This window comes from Moschus berezovskii, chromosome 9 (genome assembly GCF_049115385.1).
Source record: "Moschus berezovskii isolate FMDL1 chromosome 9, NW_MosBer_1.0, whole genome shotgun sequence".
NCBI lineage: Eukaryota > Metazoa > Chordata > Mammalia > Artiodactyla > Moschidae > Moschus > Moschus berezovskii.
The window spans coordinates 14,763,027-14,788,447 of NC_142468.1; the positions used below are offsets into that span (position 1 = coordinate 14,763,027).

The window sequence follows — 25,421 nt, forward strand, 5'->3', positions numbered from 1 at the left end:
TTGTTTTTGGCTGAGCCATGTAGCTTGTGGGATCTTAGTTCTCTGACCGGGGATTGAACCTGGTCCTCAGGCAGTGAAAGCAATGAGTCTTAACCACTGGACCTCCAGGGAATTCCCTAAAATTGAGTTATTCTTGAGTTTCCCGTTTCCTCTTTCTGTTCATTGTTTCCAAGACTTTGGCCATTCAGGTACCACAGCCAGAATTTTTGCCACGTTAGAGAATACATTCTAATGGTTATTGTTTTTTCTTTAAATTGACGTTTAAAATATTATGTTTCATTCTAAATAATATTCATGATATTACTAGTTTGATGCCTCAGTTTTCCTAAGATATATGAAAATAAATACAATTAAAATAAAAACATTGTCCTAAGTGCCATCTAAATTTGCAACATTTGTCCTGGTTTCTCTGTTGTCTTCTAGGAATACTTGTAGAATTAGTCTACATTTGGCTGACATAGTAAAAGCTATACTATAGAGAAATTGGCTTTTTCTTCTTTATAGTGTTCTTAATTTCACTAACTAAATTTAGGAAGCCTAAAAAGCTGTGTTTGTAATTGTTTTCTTTCTCTTTAAAACAGGACTGCAACTTCAACACCTTAAACTTCTGGAAATAAACATATATTTCTTCTTTTTTTCCTTCCTGCCTCTTTAAATCCAATTACAAGTTATTTTACCAGTAGTTCTTATATTTAGTGAATATCTTTAAACTTAAAAATCAAAAGTAGTATCTCTTTTCACTCTTTTCCCCTGCATACATTAAGTTGTTCAGATGCTTTGGGAAGTGGCTTTTCACATATGAAAGATGCTCAGCCTGACTCATTGTGAGGAAACTGGAAATCATGACTGTGTTGGGTAGTTTGATATCTCAGTGGTGATAAGGGTGTGCAGAAACACTTTCATGCATTGCCGAAGGGGGTGAAAACTGGTACAAATACTATGGAGGGCAATTTGTCAATGTCTTTCAGAATTACAATATATGTCCTTGTTGCCCCATTTTTTCCAGGAGTTTATCCTATAGATCACACACCTGTTTAACTAAAACAAATACAAGTTTATTATAGCATTGCTTGTAATGGTGAAAGATTGGAAAAAACATAAATGTCCATCAATAGGGAACTGGTTAAATGAATTATGGAATACATTGCCAATGAAATATTAACCAGCTGTGGAAAGGAATGAGGAAGTTTGTTATATATAGTTGTGGAAAGGTCTCTGAGATATAAATGGAGAAAACAAAGCATGTGTTAGGTCTAGTATGTCCATTATTTGTATGAAAAAGTGTATATATATATATTTTTCTTTTTATGCACACACTTTTTTAATGTAAAATATCTCTGAAAGACTACACAAAACCTAATAATGTTGGAGGTAGGGACTGAGAATGGGGGAAGTTTTCACTTATACCTTTATGGTTTTTGAATTCTGAATAATGTGCATGTATTATGTATTCAGAAAAACTATACACAAGCATGTCATGAGATTCTTCACTGTGTTTATTTTGTAAGTTACAGCCATTCTACATATCTCTTTTTGCCTATTTGCTCATCAGGAACTGACTCCTGGACTTTTTTTCTCTCAGATGAAATTTCTATGAAATACGGTTTACAAATCTGCTTAGGGATTATTTTCATGTAATTCTTTTTTTAATTGAAGTATAATTGATGTATAATACACAGATTACAGGTATACAGTATAATGATTCATAATTTTTAAGGGTTATTCTCCATTTATAGTTATTATAAAATATTTGCTATGTTCCCCATGTTGTACAATATATCCTTGTTAGCTTACTTTATGATGTTACTCTTTAAGTCCACTTCTGTCTTCCTTTGTTGTGCTGTGCTGTGCTGTGCTTAGTCGCTCAGTCGTGTCTGACTCTTTTGCAACCCCATGGACTGTAGCCCGCCAGGCTCCTCTGTCCATGGGATTCTCCAGGCCAGAATACTGGAGTGGATTGTCATGCCCTCCTCCAGGGGATCTTCCCAAACCAGGGCCCAAACCCAGGTCTCCTGCATTGCAGGCAGATTCTTTACCATCTCAGCCACCAGGGAAGCCTTATTTTTGTGCTAATTTTCATTTCTGTCTTAAAATCAATGTTATCGAAGTATTCATTATGACTCACTACTCACAGAGGCTTATACTGTTTTCCAGTGACAGACAGAAGGCAGACTTTTAAAGTTTCTATTTTGTTTCCATTTTATTCACTCAGTTCAGTTCAGTCGCTCAGTCGTGTCCGACTCTCCGCGACCCCATGAATCACAGCACGCCAGGCCTCCCTGTCCATCACCAACTCCCGGAGTACACTCAAACTCATGTCCACAGAGTCGGTGATGCCATCCAGCCATCTCATTCTCCGTCGTCCCCTTCTCCTTCCGCCCCCAACCTTTCCCAGCATCAGAGTCTTTTCCAGTGAGTCAACTCGTCGCATGAGGTGGCCAAAGTATTGCAGTTTCAGCTTTAGCATCAGTCCCTCCAATGAACATCCAGGATTGATCTCCTTTAGAATGGACTGGTTGGATCTCCTTGCAGTATAAGGGACTCTCAAGAGTCTTCTCCAACACCACAGTTCAAAAGCATCGATTCTTCGGCGATCAGCTTTCTTCACAGTCCAACTCTCACATCCATACATGACCACGGGAAAAACCATTGCCTTGACTAGACGGACCTTGGTCGGCAAAGTAATGTCTCTGCTTTTTAATATACTATCAAGGTTGGTCATAACTTTCCTTCCAAGGAGCAAGCGTCTTTTAATTTCATGGCTGCAATCAGCATCTGCAGTGATTTTGGAGCCCAAAAAAATAAAGTCTGACACTGTTTCCACTGTTTTTCCATCTATTTCCCATGAAGTGATGGGACCAGATGCCATGATCTTTGTTTTCTGAATGTTGAGCTTCAAGCCAACCTTTTCACTCTCCTCTTTCACTTTCATCAAGAGGCTTTTGAGTTCCTCTTCACTTTCTGCCATAAGGGTAGTGTCATCTGCATATCTGAGGTTATTGATATTTCTCCCAGCAATCTTGATTCCAGCTTGTGCTTCTTCCAGCCCAGCGTTCCTCATGATGTACTCTGCATATAAGTTAAATAAGCAAGGTGACAATATACAACCTTGACGTACACCTTTTCCTATTTGGAACCAGGCTGTTGTTCCATGACCGGTTCTAACTGTTGCTTCCTGACCTGCATACAGGTTTCTCAAGAGGCAGGTCAGGTGGTCTGGGATTCCCATCTCTTTCAGAATGTTCCACAGTTTATTGTGATCCACACAGTCAAAGGCTTTGGCATAGTCAATGAAGCAGAAATAGATGTTTTTCTGAAACTCTCTTGCTTTCTCCATGATCCAGCGGATGTTGGCAATTTGATCTCTGGTGCCTCTGCCTTTTCTAAAACCTGCTTGAACATCTGGGAGTTCACGGTTTACATACTGCTGAAGCCTGGCTTGGAGAATTTTGAGCATGACTTTACTAGCGTGTGAGATGAGTGCAATTGTGCGGTATTTTGAGCATTCTTTGGCATTGCCTTTCTTTGGGATTGGAATGAAGACTGACCTCTTCCAGTCCTGTGGCCACTGCTGAGTTTTCCAAATCTGCTGGCATATTGAGTGCAGCACTTTCACAGCATCATCTTTCAAGATTTGAAATAGCTCAACTGGAATTCCATCACCTCCACTAGCTTTGTTCGTAGTGATGCTTTCTAAGGCCCACTTGACTTCACATTCCAAGATGTCTGGCTCTAGGTCAGTGATCACATTATCGTGACTATCTTGGTCGTGAAGATCTTTTTTGTACAGTTCTTCTGTGTATTCCTGCCACCTCTTCTTAATATCTTCTGCTTCTGTTAGGTCCATACCATTTCTGTCCTTTATCGAGCCCATCTTTGCATGAAAAGTTCCCGTGGAATCTCTAATTTTCTTGAAGAGGTCTCTTGTTTTTCCTATTCTGTTGTTTTCCTCTATTTCTTTGCATTGATCACTGACGAAGGCTTTCTTATCTCTCCTTGCTATTCTTTGGAACTCTGCATTCAGATGCTTATATCTTTCCTTTTCTCCTTTGCTTTTCGCCTCTCTTCTTTTTACAGCTATTTGTAAGGCCTCCTCAGACAGCCATTTCGCTCTTTTGCATTTCTTTTCCATGGGGATGGTCTTGGTCCCTGTCTCCTGTACAATGTCACGAACCTCCGTCCAGAGTTCATCAGGCACTCTATCAATCAGATCTAGTCCCTTAAATCTATTTCTCACTTCCACTGCATAATCATAAGGGATTTGATTGAGGTCATATCTGAATGGTCTAGTGGTTTTCCCTACTTTTTTCAATTTAAGTCTGAACTTCGCAATAAGGAGTTCATGATCTGAGCCACAGTCAGCTCCTGGTCTTGTTTTCGCTAACTGTATACAGCTTCTCCATCTTTGGTTGCAAAGAATATAATCAATCTGATTTCGGTGTTGACCATCTGGTGATGTCCATGTGTAGAGTCTTCTCTTGTGTTGTTGGAAGAGGGTGTTTGCTATGACCAGTGCATTCTCTTGACAAAACTCTATTAGCCTTTGCCCTGCTTCATTCCGTGCTCCAAGGCCAAATTTGCCAGTTACTCCAGGTGTTTCTTGACTTCCTACTTTTGCATTCCAGTCCCCTATTCACTAAGGTATCTTCAAACTGAAAAGGGGCGAGGTGATGCAGGTTTTTGTTTTGAGTAATGGCAGACTAGATAATTGGGGTTAGTTCTCCCACTGGAGACAATTAGGAAATAATTGTTGAAATATAAATATCTGCTTAAAGATCCTGGAGAGCAGTGAACTACTCAGATAATGAATGACCATTAGACTATGATCCATGTGAGGGCAGAGAGAGAGAGGATGAGGGTCCAATTTGGGGTTCTTCTCTCCTCTGAGAGGATATGCTGGACTCATAAGTGGACAGACTGAATGGCAAGACTGTGAAGTATGTCTCTGAATTAAAGCAACAGGGATTAATCAAGTTGGGGGAACCCTGGTGAACCCCCATTTCTCTGGGCTAGAACCTTGAAAGGCTATGTTCTAGAAGTAACGGTAAGTTAGAAGCAGGCCATTGCAGAGACTACAGCTCAGCTTCAGAAACATCTGAGTTCATGAAATTGGGTTAAGATTACCCCAGGGTGTTAGCGCTCCCTCATTATGGAAAAAACAAAGCCAGATCTTTTCTGAAGGGTCACTGTAGTCTTCAGATTATTTTGACAAACAGTTTTGTGAGACAGTTTCTGGCATGTATCAGAAATGACCGGATTCATGAAAAGACACAATCTGAACAAAAATCAAACAATGAGTAAAACTGGATCCATAGGAACATCACATTTTAGAGTTACCAGATACAGACTTTAAAATAATTATGTTGTACTTCCAATATAATTCAACTATACCATTATACTGTAGTATAGTATCGTGAATATACTATTCAACTATACTTCAATTAAAAATTGTATTTACTGTGTTCAAAGAGGTAAAAGAGAAGCTTGAGAAATTTGGCAGAAAATTGAAATTTATAAAAATAGAACCAATTAGCAATTCTGTAACTGAAAAATACAGATGAAAATGAAGAACTTTATTGATAGGTTTAACAATAAGTTATTACACCTGAAGAGAGAATAGTGGACTGGAAGAAAGGTCAGAAGAAAATATATAAAATACAACAGTAGAAAATTCAGGAAAGATGTAAGAGACATAGAGGATGTGGTAAAAAGTCTGACATTTATACAGTTGGAGTCCTAGAAGGTAAGGAGGTCAAGAATGGACAGGATGAATGTTTGATGAGATAATGGCTGTGACTTTTCCAAAACTAATGGAATCTACAGATTCATAAAGCCTTGTATACCCCAAGAAGGGGTATATAAGTGACAATAGGTATACATTCGGAGAAGGCAATGCCACCCTACTTCAGTACTCTTGCCTGGAAAATCCCATGGACGGAGGAGCCTGGTAGGCTGCAGTCCATGAGGTCGCTAAGAGTCAGACACGACTGAGCAACTTCACTTTCACTTTTCACTTTCATGCGCTGGAGAAGGAAATGGCAACCCACTGCAGTCTTCTTGCCTGGAGAATCCCAGGGATGGGGAGCCTGGTAGGAGGACATCTATGGGGTTGCACAGAGTTGGACACGACTGAAGTGACTTAGCAGCAGCAGCAGCAGCAGGGGTACATTAAATTAAAGCTACTATAAAACCAAAGCAAAGACAAAATAATACAAGTAGCCAGAAAAAAATTACAGTTTACTTTCAAAGGAATAGTAATTAGGCTGACATCTGATTTATGCACAGAGCAGTGAAAGCTAGATTATCTTTAGAATACTGAAAGAAAATAACTACCAGTATAGAATTTTTCTTAGTGAAAATAGTCTTCAAGAATGAAGGTGAAATAAAGATATTTTCAGGCAATTAAAAAGCAGGATTGATTACCTACAGGTAACTATATTCTTTAGGCAAAATCAAAATGATTCCAGATGAAAAGGAAATTGCAATTTAATGTCCCTCATTAACATAGATGGAAAAAGTCTTTAGCAAAAGATTAGCAGACTGAATCCAGCCTTATGTATGACCAAGGTGGGGTTTTACAGAAATGCAAAGTTGTTTTAACATTTTTTTTAAAAGTCAGCTGTATAATCACCATTTTTGTACAGTAGAGGATTAAAATTTCTAGTTTAATAGCAGCCCCCCCCAAAAAAAGTGGTAAAATTCAGCCTCTACTTATGATTCGAAACTCTTAGCCAACCTGGGATTGAAAGGAAGCTTTCTTAATTGGATAAAGCGCGTTTACAAAAACCCCACAAGCAGCATCAAACTTAATGGGGAAATTTGAATGTTTTCCTTTTAAGATTAGGAATAGGACAAGGTTGTCTACTCTCAACACTTGCTTTTCATCATTTTACTGAATATTCTAGCTAGAACAGTCAGGCAAGAAAAAGAGAATATATAAGGATTTTAAAGGAATCCTATTGAACCTGTGGTTTGCAGATGATGGCTGTGTACACAGAAGGTCCAAAAGAGTCTATAGATAATTTATCAAATTAATAAGTTTGTCCAAATTGTTGCGTACAGGCCAGTATGCAAAATGCCACTGCATTCATGTATACTAGCAAAGAAGTTAAAAAATACATACATATATATATATATATATATATAATTTGGCATAAAGTTCAAATACCTTGGAATAAACCTCACAAAATATATGTAAAAACTCTATGCAGAAGATTATATTATTATTGAGAGAAATTAAAGAATATCTAAATAAACGGAAGAATGTATCATATTCTCAGTTTGGAAGATTCCATATTGTGAAGATGTCAGTTCTCCCCAACTTGATTTATAGATAAAATGCAATCCCAATATAGATAAAATAAAAATCCTAGCAGGGTTCTGGTGGGCTTTTAGGGTGGAATTTGACAAGCTCGTTCTAAAAAATGTATATAGAAATGAAAGGCCATAAAATTGCCAAGACACTTGACTAAGAACAACAGATGGTAAGGTTTGTTCTATCATGTATCAAGACTTTTAAAAAATTTTATTGGGACCTCCCTAGTGGTCCAGTGGATAAGACTCCATGCATCCACTGCAGGGGGCACAGGTTGGATTCCTGTTCAGGGAACTAAGATCCCACATGCCACGTGGCTCTGGCAAAAGAAAACATAAATGGATTAATGCTTTTTACAGAACAGCCCACTAGGCCCTAGAAATAGAATAAAAGCCTGGAAACAAAATCTTTGGTTTGCAACAAAGATTGTACTGTGGAGTAGTGGAGAAGGAATGATAAGTGTTGCTGATGAAATTGCATATCCTAAGAGAAAAGAAAGGGGGAAAAAAAAACTTCATCCTGATCTCATACACCATAAACACAAAAAAATCAACTCCAGCTGACTTGTAGATCAAAATGTGAAAAGAACCACAATAAACTCCTAGAAGATAATCTAGAATATTTTCTTGATCTCAGTGTAGGGAAAGATAAATAGGACAAACAAATACTAATAAAGGAAAAGATTGATAAATTTTGAATTAAGAACTTTGGTTCATCAAAGGACAGCATTAAAAGAGTAAAAAGGTAAATCACAGAGTAGAAGCAGGTGTTTATAACACATTTAATTGATAAAACTTTGTATAGAGATCTCATAAATAATAAAAAGATAATTCAGTTCTCAGCTTTTGGCTTGGAGGAGGCCACGGTGTGCCTTTGGTTGTCCCTGATCCAAGTTCAGCTGACACCAGCTACCTGGATGCCACAATCCCTTGTTTCTTCTTTTTGCTTGATGCATTGCTTGAATGCATCATTTTCTGTCTCTGACAGTTGTCTGCTTAGTGATCTGCTTTTATATGGCCTGTGAAGGCTTCTCTCAAAAGGTAGGCTCAGTCCCTTACCGAACTGAGGCAATGAGTCTGTGTCTTTGGTATCAACCCCAGATTTTGGGGAAGAGAACTGGACACTTCGGGGCAAATGTTCACCCAAAAACAATGGCCAGCATTATGTTCCTTGGTCACAGGACTGCCCCTTCAAGGCTGTGGACAGGGGAAGTTCTTTTTTTAAATAATTTTTAAAAAATTTATACATTTGTTTTTGGCTGTGCTGGGTCTTTGTTGCTGTGCAGGTCTTCTCTAATTGTGGTAAGCAGGGACTACTCTGTAGTCGTGGCGTGTGGGCTTCTCATTGCAGTGGCTTTTCTTGTTGCCAAGCATGGGCTCTAGGCATGTGGGCTTCAGTATTTGTGGTACATGGGCTCAGTAGTTGTGGCACCCAGGCTTAGTTGCTCCACGGTATGTGGGATCTTCCTGGACCAGGGATAGACCCCATGTCTAGTGCATTGGCTGATGGATTCTTTAGCACTGAACCACTGGGGAAGCCCTGGAGAAAGTTCTTAAGAAAGAGTTGTGAACATCTCTAATATAACATCATTCTCTATATAACAGTGAAAGAGTTGAAACAACCTGTAGCTCTAATAGTAGAGGCTTGGGGATTGGTTAAAGAAATTCTGGTACAGCATATGGGATAATATGCAACTGTTTAAAATTATTTTTTTAGCCCCAGGAATTCCCAGGGGGTCCAGTGATTAGGACTCCATGCTTTCACTGCCAAGGGCGGGGAACTAAGATCCCACAATGTGACCAAAAAAAAAAATTTTCTTTAGTCCAATTTTATTGACACTGAAAAATTTTCATAAATAATGTTCACTAATACTAGGTACATGTCATTTCAGAAATATAAGTATATAAACATAATTTGTATATAAATATTTATGTATTATGACCAACCTGCTGCTGCTGCTGCTGCTGCTAAGTCACTTCAGTCGTGTCCGACTCTGTGTGACCCCATAGACGGAAGCCCACCAGGCTCCCCCTTCCCTAAGCAGAGACATTACTTTGCCAACAAAGGTCCGTCTAGTCAAGGCTATGATTTTTCCAGTGGTCGTGTATGGATGTGAGAGTTGGACTGTGAAGAAGGCTGATCGCCGAAGAATTGATGCTTTTGAACTGTGGTGCTGGAGAAGACTCTTGAGAGTCCCTTGGACTGCAAGGAGATCCAACCAGTCCATTCTAAGGGAGATCGATCCTGGGTGTTCATTGGAAGGACTGATACTAAAGCTGAAACTCCAATACTTTGGCCACCTCATGCGACGAGTTGACTCACTGGAAAAGACTCTGATGCTGGGAAGGATTGGGGGCGGGAGGAGAAGGGGACGACAGAGAATGAGATGGCTGGATGGCATCACCGACTTGATGGACATGAGTTTGAGTGTACTCCGGGAGTTGGTGATGGACAGGGAGGCCTGGCGTGCTGTGATTCATGGGGTCGCAAGGAGTCGGACACGACTGAGCGACTGAACTGAACTGAACTGATACACATATAACTATTATATATACATTTTTATTTTTACTGAACCCTAGAATAAGAAGCTATGAAACATTAATGGAATAGTTACTGAAAAGCTGTATTAATACCTGAGCTAGTAGGTACTACAGTCCAACAGATCAGCTCATGGTAAAAATTGTCTATTAGAACCTATGGTCTCCATGCCCCACACAAAGTTAATGGCTGTGGATAGAGGGGGAATATATAAATATATAGATGTATACATGTATATGTTTATCTATATATCCATATGTGCGTATTTCTGAAAGGACATGCACCAAAAGGTTAATAATGGTTATTTTTGTCTCGTCTGATTGTGTTTGGTTGTTTTTTTGTTTTGTTTTCTGTGTTTCCTGATTTTTCTACACTGAATAATGGATTATTTGTATATTAAAGTCCGGAAGGGTAACTGCAAAATGTTTTCTTACCTGTATTTAACTTGTTATACAATGAGCAAAGCATGTGTTTGTGTCATTTCAACACCCTATGCTGTGCTCAGTCACTTGGTCCTGTCCGACTCTTTGTGACCCCATGGACTGTCGCCCGCCAGGCTACTCTGTCCATGGAATTCTCCAGGCAAGACGACTGGAGTGGGTAGCCTATCCCTTCTTCTGGGGATCTTCCCAACCCAGGAATCAAACTGGGTTCTTCTGCATTGCAGGCTGATTCTTTACAAGCTGAGCTACCAGGGAAGCCCTTCAACAACCTAATTTAAAACAAACAGTACAGATATTTAAAACAGACAATACGGATATTTAAAACAGACAATACGGATATTTAAAGTTCTGCATTTAAGTTAAAATTTTTCCAAAAATCTGTTTCAGAAATAGAGCCTAGGAGAAGCTAAGCTTGGAATAAGTTTATTTTTATAAGCCCTTGGAGATCTCGATTGATTTATTTAGGCCAATGGGATAAGTTTGCAGTTAAAAAATCTAGAGCCCAGTTAATATATTACATCAAGAAATACCGTGTCCTTATTAAGAGATGATTGTGTCAGTGTACTGTGCATGATTTAGAACACATCTGAAAAAGTTGCCTGTTTGAGCTCTTTTACTTGCAGCGGAACAAAGAGAAACAACAAAATGAGGCCAGCATCGTCAGAGGTTGTCTGAGGGATGATGGAGAGAAACTAGAGGTGGTTGGCCTGGGAAGAAACTTGCAGGAAATGTGATAGCAGTCTGTAAATATTTGAAAGGATATTGTGGGGAGTAGCGATCGAAGAGCAGAATTTATTGGGAAGCAAATTTTACTTAGGTCAACATGGGAAAGAGCTTTCTATTCTCATTATCTCTCGGTGAAAAGGGCCTCTTCACAGACTGCTGGACCCTGGGGAGCAGACTGGGGACCCTGGGGATATTTGTCTTAGACAAAGTTCCTTTGTGGAGAGGTGTGAGAAAACCTCAGTCCTCCTCCTGTGTTTCTGCTTTCCTCTGTTGCGCTCCCATGCTGCCAACACTCCTGATCCTAGATGTATGGAGTGCTTTCCCACGCACTGAGCAATTCTGCAGTGCCACCTGGGTGTCCTGCAGTTGAGCTCAGTGTTAAACACTCTCTACCTGGAGATCATGTCCAACCCCAGGGGTTGAGTGCTCAGTCCTATGGGACTGCTCCCACCCCGCTTCAAATGCCGAACAGCAGTAGCAGGTCCCCAGGTTACCCACAACTTTCATCAGACATGATTACAAACTGGAGGTTCCCACGACGTCCTCCCCCTTGGATTTGATTATTTGCTAGAACAAGTCAGAGAACTCAAAGAAGCACTTAGGTTTACCACTTTATTAAAAGATACGGTAAAGGTTACAGATGAACAGTCAGATACAGAGGGTGAAGTCTGGGAGGGTCCCAAAAAGAGGAGCTTCTGTCTCCGTGAAGCTGGGGTGGGTCGCCCTTCTGGTATGGAGACATGTTCACTGAACTGGAAGCTCTCCAAAGCCAGTACTTTTGGGATTTTAATGGGGGCTTCATAATATAAGTGGGATCCATCACTGACTCCATCTCCGGTCTCTCTCCTCTCTCAGGAGAGTGGATGGTGGGGCTGAAAATTCCAAGCTTCTAACCATGGCTTGGTTACCAGCCCCCATCCAGGAACCCAAGAGTCACCTCATTAGAACAGGAGACACTTAGCACCCAGGAAGCTCCACAAGATTAAGGAACTCTGTGTCAGGAACCAAAGTCAAAGACCAAATATTAGAACAAAAGGTAATTCCTAGTGCTCTAATCACTTAGGAAATTGAAAGGTTTTAGTTCTGTGCCAGGAACTAGAGGCAGAAACTAATATATGTATGTATTTTCTATTATCTCACAGGGAATTTGGTCACAAAAGCTCTAAGGTCTTTCCACTTATGAATTGACAAAAAAAAAAAAAAAAAAAACTGATCCTATTCACATACCAAAAAAAAAAGACAATAAAGTTGAAGCACAAATATTTGCTTGTCATTTATACTTTTATATTGCTACCAAACTCTGAAATTTTCAGTGTTTGAGGTTTCTGTCAGTGAGTTGTATTTTATATTGAGAAGTGAACTTCAGTTTCTTGCTGTCTTTACTAGAGGAGGTTCACCAGGGGTTATCTAAACACACTGAACCAAATGCTTTTCTGAGTGCTCACAGAAAGGCTAAGTGAACACACTGTAAAACTTGGTAGCACCTAATGGTGACGGTTAATTGCCTGGGCTTGCATCCTCTCTCTTTCCTCTGCTTGCTTGCGAAGTGGCAATGATAGCATCCGCCGTAGGCTTGTTGTGAACTCGTCTTCATGGTACCGTTCCCCTGCGTCTTCCTTGAGGGTGCCCAGCAGTTACTTGGCAGGTCGTTGGTCAGTGAGTAAATGAATGAAGTGACAGAAGCCCTTTGCCTCACCCTGAATACGGCAGTGTGAGCTGGTCGAGTGTAGAGCCTGCGTGCTCTGCCCTGGCACTGAACTCCGGTTCATTGCATTCTACATTCCCTTCTGTCCTTTATCTTCTGCTGAATTTAACCATTTGGTGTCTGTGAAATGTGATTCTTGAATTAGGATTAGTTTTGTGGGGACTTGTTTTGGGAAATGACTTTTTTTTTTAATGAGTGGGTTATAACGGTCTTGAGAACTCATAGATATGAAGACTTGAGTAATTTATGTACTGGGCCTCCCAGAGTATAAAGTTTGTGCCTAGGATATTTTTAGAAAGAGCAAGTTACTTGAAACTGCCAGTTTTTTTTTTTTTTTAAAGATACAAGATAATTTTGATTGTGTTCCCTCTGAAGTATTGAATTTTTCTTCCCATGATTTTCCAGAGAATGAAGATCTAGAAAACACCAAGGTCACCTCTCCAGCAGCTTCTGCCTCTGATCCAGAGCCCCATTCTTCACCCTACAGGTAGGGACTGCAACTGCTTTGGATATTATGCTTCTTGGGGTTTTATCTTCTGAGGTTGTAATTGATGAAAAAAAGTAAACATAGACTTCAAGGGGGAAGACAAGTTGAAGTAAAGAGCATGGAATGTTTTGTCATTAATTAATCAATCCTTAAGCATGTTAGGACTTCCTCAGTGGCTCAGCCGTAAAGAATCCGTCTGCAGTGCAGGAGACTTGCAGGAGATACTGGTTTGATCCCTGGCTCGGAAAGATCCCCTGGAGGAGGAACTGGCAACCCAATCCAGTATACTTGCCAGAAGAATCCCATGGACAGAGGAGCCTGGCGGGCTACAGTCCATAGGATTGCCAAGAGTCAGACATGACTGAGCGACTGAACAACAGCAAAGTGTGTTTAGAGGCAATGTCAGGTCTATCTCAGGTGATAAAATTTTCTTTTACTCTCAGAGAATAAAACTGTAACAAATAGTGTAGTATCTTCATTTATCTCCTCTTGAAGACCAGGTTCAAACGTTAAAACATTTAGCAATAGATTTAGACTTGGAAGAGAATGCGTGTTTGGTTTTTACCCATAAAATTTACACACACGCAGAAGTACGGCATTGGAGGCAGGTTTTCCTTGTGTAATTTTCAGATTAAATCATGGTGATGATCTTCAGATTATCATTCTTAATTTCCCACTCCACCCATCTCATTCACCTGCCATTACTGGTATCAGAGTATATAGCAGAAAGGGAATAGTAGTACTGAGTCCTGAAATAAGTGGCAGCCACACAACATTATTGGAATGATTAATGCAAAACTGAGCTGTGCTAGTGGGTATTATAGTCCAGCTGATCAGCTCATGGTATAATACTGGCTAATAGAATATGTGGTCTCCATGCCCCACCCAAAGTTGACAGCTTGGGATGGGGGAATGTCAAGTTTTGTGGTTTTTTTTGGCCACACCACATGGCATGTAGGATCTCAGTTCCTCGACCAGGGATTGAACCTTAGTCCCCTGTAGTAGACGTGTGGAATCTTAACCGATGGATCACCAGGGAAACCCTCCATAATATTTAAAAAATACTATTTCTTAAGTAGAAATTCTTTCTTCCTACCTTTGTATATGAAATAAAACTTTTTCCTCCAGAATTCAGACAATGGAAGATAATAATGATTACTGTAATTATAATAGAGTTGGTGATAATAATATAATAGCCACTTTTTTTTTTAATGTCTCTCTGTAATAATGATGATAAAATCTTGTGTGTTCGTCACTCAGTCTTATCCAACTCTGCAATCCCATGGATTGTAGCTTGCTAGGCTCTTCTGTCTGTGGAATTCTCCAGGCAAGAATACTGTCATTTCCTTCTCTAGGGAATCTTCCTGATCCAGGGATTGAACTCAGGGCTCCTGCATTGCAGGTGGATTCTTTATCATCTGAACCACCAGGGAAGCCCCGAATAAAATCTTCCTTTTTATCAAATATTTGTTTGCTCAGTACTGAACTAGGTGTTTAAATGTGTTATCTAATTTAATCCTTGTAAGAAACCTAATGAAATAAGTATTTTTTTTAAGGTGAGGAAAATGAAACAGTGAATGTAGTAATTTGCCCAAGTTCACACAGCTTGCTTTAGTTTTGTTTGCTCTAAAGCTTATTCTCGTAAGTAGTAATAGAAGGGTTCTGAGTTATATGCTTAGAGCTGCTCAGTTCAGTTCAGTCGCTCAGTCATGTCCGACTCTTTGCAACTCCATGAACCGCAGCACGCCAGGCCTCCCTGTCCATCACCAACTCCCGGAGTCCACCCAAACCCATGTCCATTGAGTCGGTGATGCCATCCAACCATCTCATCCTCTGTCATCCCCTTCTCCTCCTAACCTCAATCTTTCCCAGCATCAGGGTCTTTTCAAATGAGTCAGCTCTTCGCATCAGGTGGCCAAGGAATTGGAGTTTCAACTTCAACATCAGTCCTACCAATGAACACCAAGGACTGATATCTTTTAGGGTGGACTGGTTGGATCTCCTTGCAGTCCAAGGGAGTCTCAAGAGTTTTCTCCAACACCACAGTTCAAAATCATCAATTCTTCGCCGCTCAGCTTTCTTTATAGTCCCAACTCTCACATCCATACATGACCCCTGGAAAAACCTAGCCTTGACTAGACAGACCTTTGTTGACAAAGTAACATCTCTGCTGCTTTTTAATATGCTGTCTAGGTTGGTCATAACTTTCCTTCCAAGGAGTAAGCGTCTTTTAATTTCATGGCTGCAGTCACCATCTGCAGTGATTTTGGAGCCCAGAAAGATAAAGTCAGCCACTGTTTCCCTATCCATTTGCCATAAAGTGATGGGACCGGATGCCATGATCTTAGTTTTCTGAATGTTGAGCTTTAAGCCAACTTTTTCACTCTCCTCTTTCACTTTCATCAAGAGGTTCTTTAGTTCTTCTTCACTTTCTGCCATAAGGGTGGTGTCATCTGCATATCTGCTGCTGCTGCTGCTGCTAAGTTGCTTCAGTCGTGTCCGACTCTGTGTGACCCCACAGACGGCAGCCGACCAGGCTCCGCCATCCCTGGGATTCTCCAGGCAAGAACACTGGAGTGGGTTGCCATTTCCTTCTCCAACGTGTGAAAGTGAAAAGTGAAAGTGAAGTCGCTCAGTCGTGTCCGACTAGTAAGGACCCTGTGGACTGCAGCCCACCAGGTTCCTCTGTCCATGGGATTTTCTAGGCAAGAGTACTGGAGTGGCTTGCCATTGCCTTCTCCGTCTGCATATCTGAGGTTATTGATATTTCTCCCGGCAATCTTGATTCCAGCTTGTGCTTCCTCCAGCCCAGCGTTTCTCACGATGCACCGTGCATATAAGTTAAATAAGCAGGGTGACAATATACAGCCTTGACGTACTCCTTTTCCTATTTGGAACCAGTCTGTTGTTCCATGTCCAGTTCTGACTGTTGCTTCTTGACTTGCATACAGGTTTCTCAGGAGGCAGGTCAGGTGGTCTGATATTCCCATCTCTTGAAGAATTTTCCACGGTTTATTGTGATCCACACAGTCAAAGGCTTTGGCATAGTCAATGAAGCAGAAATAGATGTTTTTCTGAAACTCTCTCGCTTTTTTGATGATCCAGTGGATGTTAGCAATTTGATCTCTTGTTCCTCCGGCTTTTCTAAATCCAGCTTGAACATCTGGAAATTCATGGTTCACGAATTGCTGAAGCCTGGCTTGGAGAATTTTGAGCATGACTTTACTAGCATGTGAGATGAGTGCAATTGTGCGGTAGTTTGAGCATTCTTTGGCATTGCCTTTCTTTGGGATTGGAATGAAAACTGATCTTTTCCAATCCTGTGGCCACTGCTGAGTTTTCCAAATTTGCTGGCATATTGAATGCAGCACTTTCACAGCATCATCTTCCAGGAGTTTAGCTCAACTGGAATTCCATCACCTCTACTAGCTTTGTTCGTAGTGATGCTTCCTAAGGCCCACTTGACTTCACATTCCAGGATGTCTGGCTCTAGGTGAGTGATCGCACCATCGTGATTATCTGGGTCGTGAAGTTCTTTTTTGTACAGTTTTGTGTATTCTTGCCACCTCTTCTTAATATCTTCTGCTTCTGTTAGGTCCCTACCATTTCTGTCCTTTATGGAGCCCGTCTTTGCATGAGATGTTACCTTGGTATCTCTAATTTTCTTGAAGAGATCTCGTCTTTCCCGTTCTATTGTTTTCCTCTATTTCTTTGCATTGATCACTGAGGAAGGCTTTCTTATTTTTCCTTGCTATTCTTTGGAATTCTGCATTCGACTTGGTATATCTTTCCTTTTCTCCTTTGCTTTTCGCTTCCCTTCTTTTCACAGCTATTTGCAAGGCCTCCTCAGACAGCCATTTTGCTTTTTTGAATGTCTTTTTCTTGGGGATGGTCTTGATTCCTATCTCCTGTACAGTGTCACGAACCTGCATCCATAGTTCATCAGGCACTCTGTCTGTTAGAGCTACTAGGTTATTACATATAAGGATCCTTTTGGAAGACATAGTGTCCTCAAGGCACTGATTGAAAAAAAGTGAAAAAAGTGTTTATCGCTCAGTCGTGTCTGACTCTTTGCGACCCCATAGACTGTAGCCTTCTAGGCTCCTCTGTCCAAGGAGTTCTCCAAGCAAGAATACTGGAATGGGTTGCCATGCCCTTCTCCAGGGGATCTTCCCAACCCAGGGGTCGAACACAGGTCTCCAACATTGCAGGCAGATTGTTTACCACTGAGCCACCAGAGAAAGAGATAGTTGATGTTTTCAGCAAATCCCCTGAGGAGGATGTCCCCTGCCCTTCCATTTTCCTGCTACCACCTTTGTTTTGCACATGCTGATTTGTAGGATCCTTGGGGAATGGCTTTTGGTACAGAACTGATTTCTTTTTCCTCTTCAGAGTAAATGAATATTTTGAGTGAAGATTATAGAATATTCTTAGAAAAAGGGAGATATTGTTCAAATTTTTTTTCTAAAATCTAGTGTGTGAAGAAAAAAAATCCAGCGAGTATGATGCCTGAAGCCTGGTGTTTGTGTTTTGTGTATTTTAGCAATGGAAATGGCATGACTCTATCTTTTCTAGTGAGGCTGGCTGGCTGACCTGGTTCTCCCTCCCTTCAGGATGGCCTCCCTGCTCTGGGTTGGCATAAACCAGAAGGCTTACAGTGGGTGTTTTTCCCTTACATGGTTTATCATCAGCATCAAGTGATTTGCAATTTATTTTTCCCCAGATACCCTTCACTAATTCTTTAGAGCATAACATGCTAATATGAATATTAAATTTATGTAGCTGTTGCATGTCCTGTTTAAAATATTTTTCTAAATAAGCAGAACCATATTTGTGCAAAGTAGCATACACAAAGGCAAAGGAGAGGCTGCATTTTAGAGGCCATACACAGTAAGCTTGGGCTGATGGTCAGATTAACTGTTGTGTTCTCACATTCTGAATAGTCCTCTTGTTCCCAAACTAAAGTTAACTCACTCATTTAATCATTCAACAGATTATTTGTTGAGAGCCTGCTTTTACCTGGCAGTGTTCTAGGCACTGAAGATACCATAAATGAACCAACAATCCAAGTCCCTGGTCTCATGCAGCTTATATTCTAGTGGGGGAGGCAGATGGAAAAAAAGTAGACATTGTATTTCATAGAATCTAAATTGTCATCAACTATAAGATGTACTGTTACTTTATATACCACCAAGAAAGGAAAGAATGCCCAAGATAGGCTAATAAGAGACCCCCCCCCAGACATGAAACTGGGACCCCAAAAACCTGCACCTTCAGTGAGAAGAGAAAAAAGGAAAGAGATTGTTGCACACAGAAAAGAACCTGAGGGCAATTTGAATGTCTCCGCCTTGGTGCTGAGCGAGGGGAGGAAAAACACCTCCCCTGAGAATATGAGCCCGAAGTCTGTTGTCTGAACTCATTCTGCCAGTGTGATCTAAACAAAACTCTTAGACACAACTCAATTCAAGTTGCCTCAGTTGGTGGCATTCCCAGGCCCTGGCAGGGATTCCGTGTCATTCCAGGCCCCAGACAGTTTTAAGACAGCAGCAGTTTTTAGGACATCATGTATATCAGCTGTATTAAAGTCAGAAAACAAAAATGTGTCTTGCAATCAACAAAAATATGGTACATAATACGTCAGGCAGTCATAAGTGCAGTATAGAAAAACGAAGCAGGTAAGGGTGTAAAGAGTGATGGGCCAGGGAGAGGAAGCATCCTCGAAAGTGTTGGATGAGCAGAAGGGAAGAAGGAAGGAAGCAAGCCCTGAGAAACGGGGAGGAGTATTCCAGCCTGAGGCCATGTTGTTGTTTTTGTTTAGTCGCTGAGTCGTCTGACCCTTCGTGACCCCGTGGACTGTGGCCAGGCTCCTCCTTCCATGGGATTCTCCAGGCAAGAATACTGGAATGGTTAGCCATTCCCTTCTCCCGGGGATCTTCCCGACCCAGGGAGCGAACCCGCATCTCCCACATTGGCAGGCGGAGGCCATAGCACACCCCAGTTCCTTAGGTGAGGGAGAGTTGAGGTGTTTGAGGACTCAAGAGACTGAAGAGGCCATTGTGACTGCAGTGGACCAGGGAAGGCAAGAGGTCATTCTCGGAGATAAGTCAGAGTGCAGAGGGCCTTAGGGTTCCACAGGACGGGCTTGGCTGTAGAGGCTGTGCACGCAGAGGGGGAAAGACCCAGTCCCTGCCATCAAGCTCACCTCTTAATAGAGAAGACAGTTAATAAGTAGTGTCAAGGAACCGAATTGGACTCTGATTTCTGGGTTTAAGAGAATAAAGTAAACTCACAGCCTAGACCAATTTACACTTTACACAGGATAATCAACCGCAGCTCTGATCTTCATAGTAACTGCCTCTTGTTTGTTCTGAGGTAAATTGGAGTGACTTAGATAGTCTAAACGATGGCTTTGTTTTCTCTGAAGAAGAGCTGATTTATAAACTAGGAATGATTTTTCTTGTTTATGTTCATAAAGAAAGAAGAAAAGAAACTAATGACCAAAGTAAACCCTGTGTTTCCCCGTGCAGTTTATAGTGTTGATTCCCAGTCATTCACTCAGCCTTTCTGAGGACATGGGCGATACCCTCAAGCAGCAGCTCTCAAAACTTTACACTCTTAGAAATTATTGAGGACCTTAAAGAATTTTTATTTATGTGACTTATATCTATCAATGTTCACCATACTAGAAATTAAAACTGCAAGATTGAAAAAAGTTATTCATTCATTTAAAATAACGATAAGGAACTCATTACATGTTAATATAAATAACTTGTCTTTAATGAAAAACAACTAGTTTCCAAAGGAAAATAGTTTAGTGAGAAGAGAGATGCTGTAAATCTCTTTAACGTCTGCATTAACAAAAGACAGTTGGATTCTCAGATCCGCTTCTGTGTTCGTTCTGTTGTGATATCATATGTCAGGTAGTGTCTGGAAAATGCTTAACAGGATGAAAATGAAAAAAGGCAAACAATATTTTAGAATTATTATGAAAAGGGTTTGACTTAACAGACTGCCCTGAAAGAGGAATCCTAAGGATGCCAGCGGCCCCTAGACCGTACTTTGATAACTGCTTCTCTAAAGACTCCACCCCGCATTTTGATGGCAACAGATTTTCAAGAGGCCTGGGATATTGCACTACAGCCCTGGCATTTAACTCTACTTTTCTAGTCTCTCTGAAGCCAGAAGAAATGGAAGAGAGAATACGTTATTCCCTTGCTTCTTTAAAATTAGCTATTTGAATAGTTGTATTTGAAGTAATTGGAAGAGTAGATTAATATGCTTTAAACAGGAAAAAAAGTGGGCTTCCCTGGTGGCTCAGTGGTAAAGAATATGAGTGCCAATGCAGGAGACACGGGCTCGAAACCTGATCTGGGAAGATCCCACGTGCCTCGGAGCAACTAAGCCCCTGTGCCACAGCTACTGAGCTTGCTCTCTAGAGCCTGGGAGCCCCAACTGCTGAGCCCATGAGCAGCAACCACTGAAGGCCTTGCGCATCCGGAGCCTGCGCTCCACAACAAGAGAAGCCGCCGTAATGAGGAGCCCACACACAACTATAGAGAGCAGCTAGAGAAAAGCCCACGCAGCAGCGGAGACCCAGCACAACCAAAAATACATTTAAGAAAGAAGTATAAAAGATCATACTTTAAAAAAAAAAAGTGGTTGCCTTGCTTTTATAACCCCATGAACTGGCTGTGCGCTGAGTATCGGTGATAGGACATGAATGGAAATACTGAACTGCTCCTGGGATAACAGGGGAGAGTGTTGCCTTGCTAATCCTTCTGCACTTCCTTCCTATCGTAATCAGTTTCAGGCTTAGGCGGGGCCTCCTCCCTTTATTTCTAAGGGCAGCTTTCCATGTAGAACAGAACTGGGATTCCAGCCCCTTTGTTGTTGAAATTCTGCTTGAGCAAATGGCATGGGTCCCAGAGTGGGGAATAAAAGCCAGACGTGCAGCCCACCTTGGACAACTGAACTGTGTATTTACTGTGGTTCTCGGGTCCTGGGACCTGGCGTTGTCCATCCTGGGTCCTTACATGGTATCACTGCTTCACTGTGGGCCATTTCAGCCCAGGGCGTTGGTCAGCTGAAATGACAGTGGACCTAAATGCCAGAGGAAAGCAGGGGTTGGGAGTGCCCTTTGAAGGCTTTTTTCTTTCTTTCTGAGTTTCTCCAGGACTCCTGTACCCTTTAGAAGAGTCCTTGAGGGGAATTCCTGGGCAGTCCAGTGGTTAGGTCTCCATCCATGTTGTCACTGCCAAGGACCTGGGTTCAGTCCCTGGTCAGAGAACTAAGATTCCAGAAGCCACATAGCACAGCCAAAAAGAAAAAAAATAGTCCATGAATTGACTTGCTGTCTTCTTCTGGGAGGTCACAGATGGTGTCTCCAGTGACAGAGGATGCCACAGAAGATAAGCAGAAGGCCGCCAGTGCCGGGGAGGCTCAGGCCTCGGTGGAACAGGAATTGCTGTCTGCAGACCAGACCGAGATCCTCAGCAAGGTTGGGAGCACATTCTTACTCTCTCTCTCAAAAGCACAAGTTTGGACGCATTTGGGTAGATTGGAATTAGAAAGCACTGTCATCTCACGTTTAGTTATGTGGGGAATAATCATGTGTATTGTCCCCAGGTCCATCACTGTACTAGCACCCAGGAAGCATCTGTTCAAAAAATGGTTATAATGAATGTTCACATGTTGTCTAAAATCCTGTCCATCTGAGGAGCCCTTAACCTTTGGATTATGTATTAGTCTCAGTTTTCCTGTGGTAGATCTACTTGGGATTTATGGTAAAGATTCCATGGGAGTGGTACTGATAGCCGTGGTCTCCCTGCTTTGGAGGGAAGAGTTGTTTGTATCATTATTAACATATACATTATGTATAATGTATACATATATACAGAATATATTATGTACAATGTATACATATTAGCATATACAGAATAACAAATGGTGTTGGTGTCAGTGAAGACAATGCCAGGCATTATAATTACATTTGTATAATGCTTTATAGTTTATAAAGCATTTTTATCCAACATCACTTCACTTACCCCTGAGAATAACCCTGTGAGATAGGTACTATTATGTCGCCATTTTCCAAATGAGGAGCCTGTGGTTAAGAGCTGATATTGACTTTACTAAGTCTATGCAGCTAATAGGTTGCAAGCTAAATCTTTGTTTAACCTTGTGGAAAGGGAAGGACTCCGTTAAGGAAGTTAGTCAAAGGCATTTAATAATGGTGATAGGAACTGAAGGACTCTCTCGAAACAGATATTAGGGTAATACAATCTGGGAGGGTTACAGCATTCATGCATTCATTCATTTCTTGCAACTGTCATTCTGACTCTTGCCTGGAGTCACTGACATGAGCTGTCTCACTGATGGGCTCTTCCGTGTTGGCAGTAGGTGTGCATTTCTTCTTGAGTTGCCTGCCAACTGCTTGGGGAAGGAGCAGGAAATTAAGGCATGATGGCGTGAAATAGGGGAATGCTAATCTGAGTGGTTTGAAGTGACACCCACTAGGGAGAGGCCACCGGCTCCTGCTGTGGGTCAGTGAGGGCTGTGAGTATCGATTGACATTTGCACTCTTCTATGCAAGTTAGATGTCTGGCGGTGGGTATACTGTTCAAATGCAAATCCTGGGGCTGGTCTAAGGTGAGACTGTGATTATTTATAGAACATTGTTGGTGGGTGAGACAGCCTGTGTCAGGTGAGACTTCCAAGGTGTGCCACGGGTAAGAGATGGGGACAAAGGGAGCCAGAGTAGGAGCCAGGTTCTCTCTCTGCAGTACTTTGGTGGACTGATTGACAGCGATCTGGAAGGAACCTCTGGATAGAAACTGTAGCAGGAGGACGTGTGGCTGAGTGAAGGCCCAGACCAAGAGATGTCCTGAGAGGAGCGGTGGGGAGGGGCTGTGCAGGCGTGGCCAAGAAACATCCTGGACGGGAAAGTCAGTAGCAAGCCTTGAGGATGTTTGTGGGCCAGGTTTTTATGTAGAGTCTGAAGTGCGGAAGTAGCAAAAAGCTGGAGAGAACGTGAAAGAAGCTCTACACTAGGGAACATGTTGGTGGCATGGAAATAAAAGTGGGGAGAGTTTCTTACAACCTGGGGCTGGAGGAGAGAGAAGGAACACTGACCAATGGGAGTCGGGAGACCTGTGAGTCGGGAGAGGGGAGGCAATAATAATAAGGCAGGGCCGGCAGCCTTCAGTTGGAAAGGGGCTAATAGGAACCTGCCTTTGAGTATGTCCTGTGACCAGAACTGTCTTGTGCAGATGGCCAAGTACCACGGCCCACAAATGTCTGGGGACATTGTGATGATCCAGTCTGAACACACAGGAGCTGTTGATATTTTGTCAGCTGATTTGGAATCTGCAGACCTGCTGGGGGACCACAGAAGAGGTGAGACTTGGGGGCGTGGAAGGTGTTTTTGTTTTGTTCCTGTAGGTACTTAAAGAAGGGCAGGCAGATAGATGGAAGGAAGGAGAAAGCATAAGATTACGTTCGGCAAAAAGAGGAAAAACAACCAGTGTCTGAATTCTGCATTCTGAATAGAGTAGGCTCTATTCAGTTTATATATATATATATGTATATGGAACTCTATTCATTGTGTGTGTATATATATATGTGTGTGTGTGTGTGTGTATAGATAAATATATATATATTCATTTATAATAAAGTTTAAGAGACCTGTTTTTTGAACTGAGCAGGTGACCCACCCTCAGGGCAATGCTCCCTCCTTCCTTGTGAACAGAAGTCAAGGAGTCAGTAGGAAGAAGGTCTTTGACTATGACCACCTCCCCTAAGCAAAAGGCCGGGTGTGGCAGCGTTTCCTCAGGGTTTCTTTCTCAGTAGTAAGCGGTCTGTCCTTTCAGTCTCCCCGCCTCTGATGGCTCCTCCGTGCATCTGGACCTTTGCCAAGATGAAGGAGTTCAAGAGCAAGCTGGGCAAGGAGAAGAACAGCCGTCTGGTGGTGAAGCGGGGGGAGGTGGTGACCATACGGGTGCCGACCCATCCCGAGGGGAAGCGTGTGTGCTGGGAGTTTGCGACCGACAACTATGACATTGGCTTTGGAGTTTACTTTGACTGGACCCCAGTAACCAGCACTGACATAACGGTGCAAGTCAGTGATTCCAGTGAGGATGAGGACGAAGATGAGGAAGAAGACGAGGAGCTCGAAGGTACGTTGAATTTGAACGTAATTTGCAGTCTCCTTTCCTAGTTCAACCTAATTTCTAGGGATCACCAGGCGATCACTTCCTGCCTTGTACCCGTCCTCCTGTTTCTGAGAATGCAGATAGAGAATCCCTTTCAGCTTTGCAAGCCAAGTTGAGTGATGCAGGCTGAAGTCAGACCCTCAGAGAACATGCCTGAGTGGAAGGCTTCTATTCTTTTTAGTCGGTCCCTGGCTTGTTGTCCCCCCAGGATCTGCTGGGGACGGGGGTGGGTTGGGGGCAGGGAAAGGGGTGTTGTAGAGGCAGTGTTTTTCAGATCACGTATGTAAACCTGAGATTATTTTTTATTTCTCTCTTAGGGATATTTATATTTCTTTCTCTGTGGGATATTTGCATTTCTTCTTGGGTCTGGAACCAAGCTGAGTGATTGCAGTTTGCCAAACATACCCATTCTCTCCTCCTTCCAGACTGTCACAGCTGGCTGATTTCTGTTTACTTTGCCTTCGTGCCCAGAGCAGTTTTAAAAATAGTCTCTGTGCTATGCTCCAGTCCTTACAAGCCTCCTCACAGTGGCCCTTAGGCTGCCTTTTTTTTTTTTTTAAATAAGCATTAGCCTTATTCCTTGATTTTCCCATATCGTCCTACAGTCAGCCCCTTAACTTGCTTCTTCGTGGAAAAGCAAGTCTACAGGGAGGTCTGCACGTGTTCAAGGAGGGGGAGGGCCTAGGACCTTATTTGTTGTGCCTCGGGACCAGGAGGGCTTTGGGGGTCACTTGCTATAGCACCTTTACGTGCACGTCCTACTTTCTTTAGTGAGTTCTTTCACCTGTTGAATCTTCCCTTCTAAATATCTTGCCCTTCCCCTTGGAAATTTCCAGATACTCCTTGGAAATTTCCAGATACTCCTGGAGCTAGGAAGGCTCTGTAAGGCTAAATCATTGTTTCTCAGTGCAAATACTGTTGGCATTTGGAAGGAGACACTTCTTTGTTGAGAAGGTGCTATCCTTTCATTTAGCACTCCTGAACCCTTGAGCACTCA

At 41.9% G+C, this 25,421-nt stretch overlaps 1 protein-coding gene across 2 annotated transcripts in view; it reads left to right on the forward strand.

Annotated features, from left to right (window-relative positions):
- TMED8 (transmembrane p24 trafficking protein family member 8) overlaps positions 1–25,421 on the forward strand; it is a 38,508-nt gene that overhangs the window by 5,278 nt on the left and 7,809 nt on the right. Inside the window, exons 2-5 of one of the 2 annotated variants that reach the window (XM_055435927.2) lie at positions 13,133–13,214; positions 21,582–21,711; positions 23,483–23,609; positions 24,083–24,388. In XM_055435927.2, coding sequence (XP_055291902.1) covers positions 13,133–13,214; positions 21,582–21,711; positions 23,483–23,609; positions 24,083–24,388 — 645 coding nt within the window. Of the gene's footprint in view, positions 1–13,132; positions 13,215–21,581; positions 21,712–23,482; positions 23,610–24,082; positions 24,389–25,421 lie in introns of those variants that run through there. The other variant, XM_088839417.1, reaches the window with a different exon arrangement.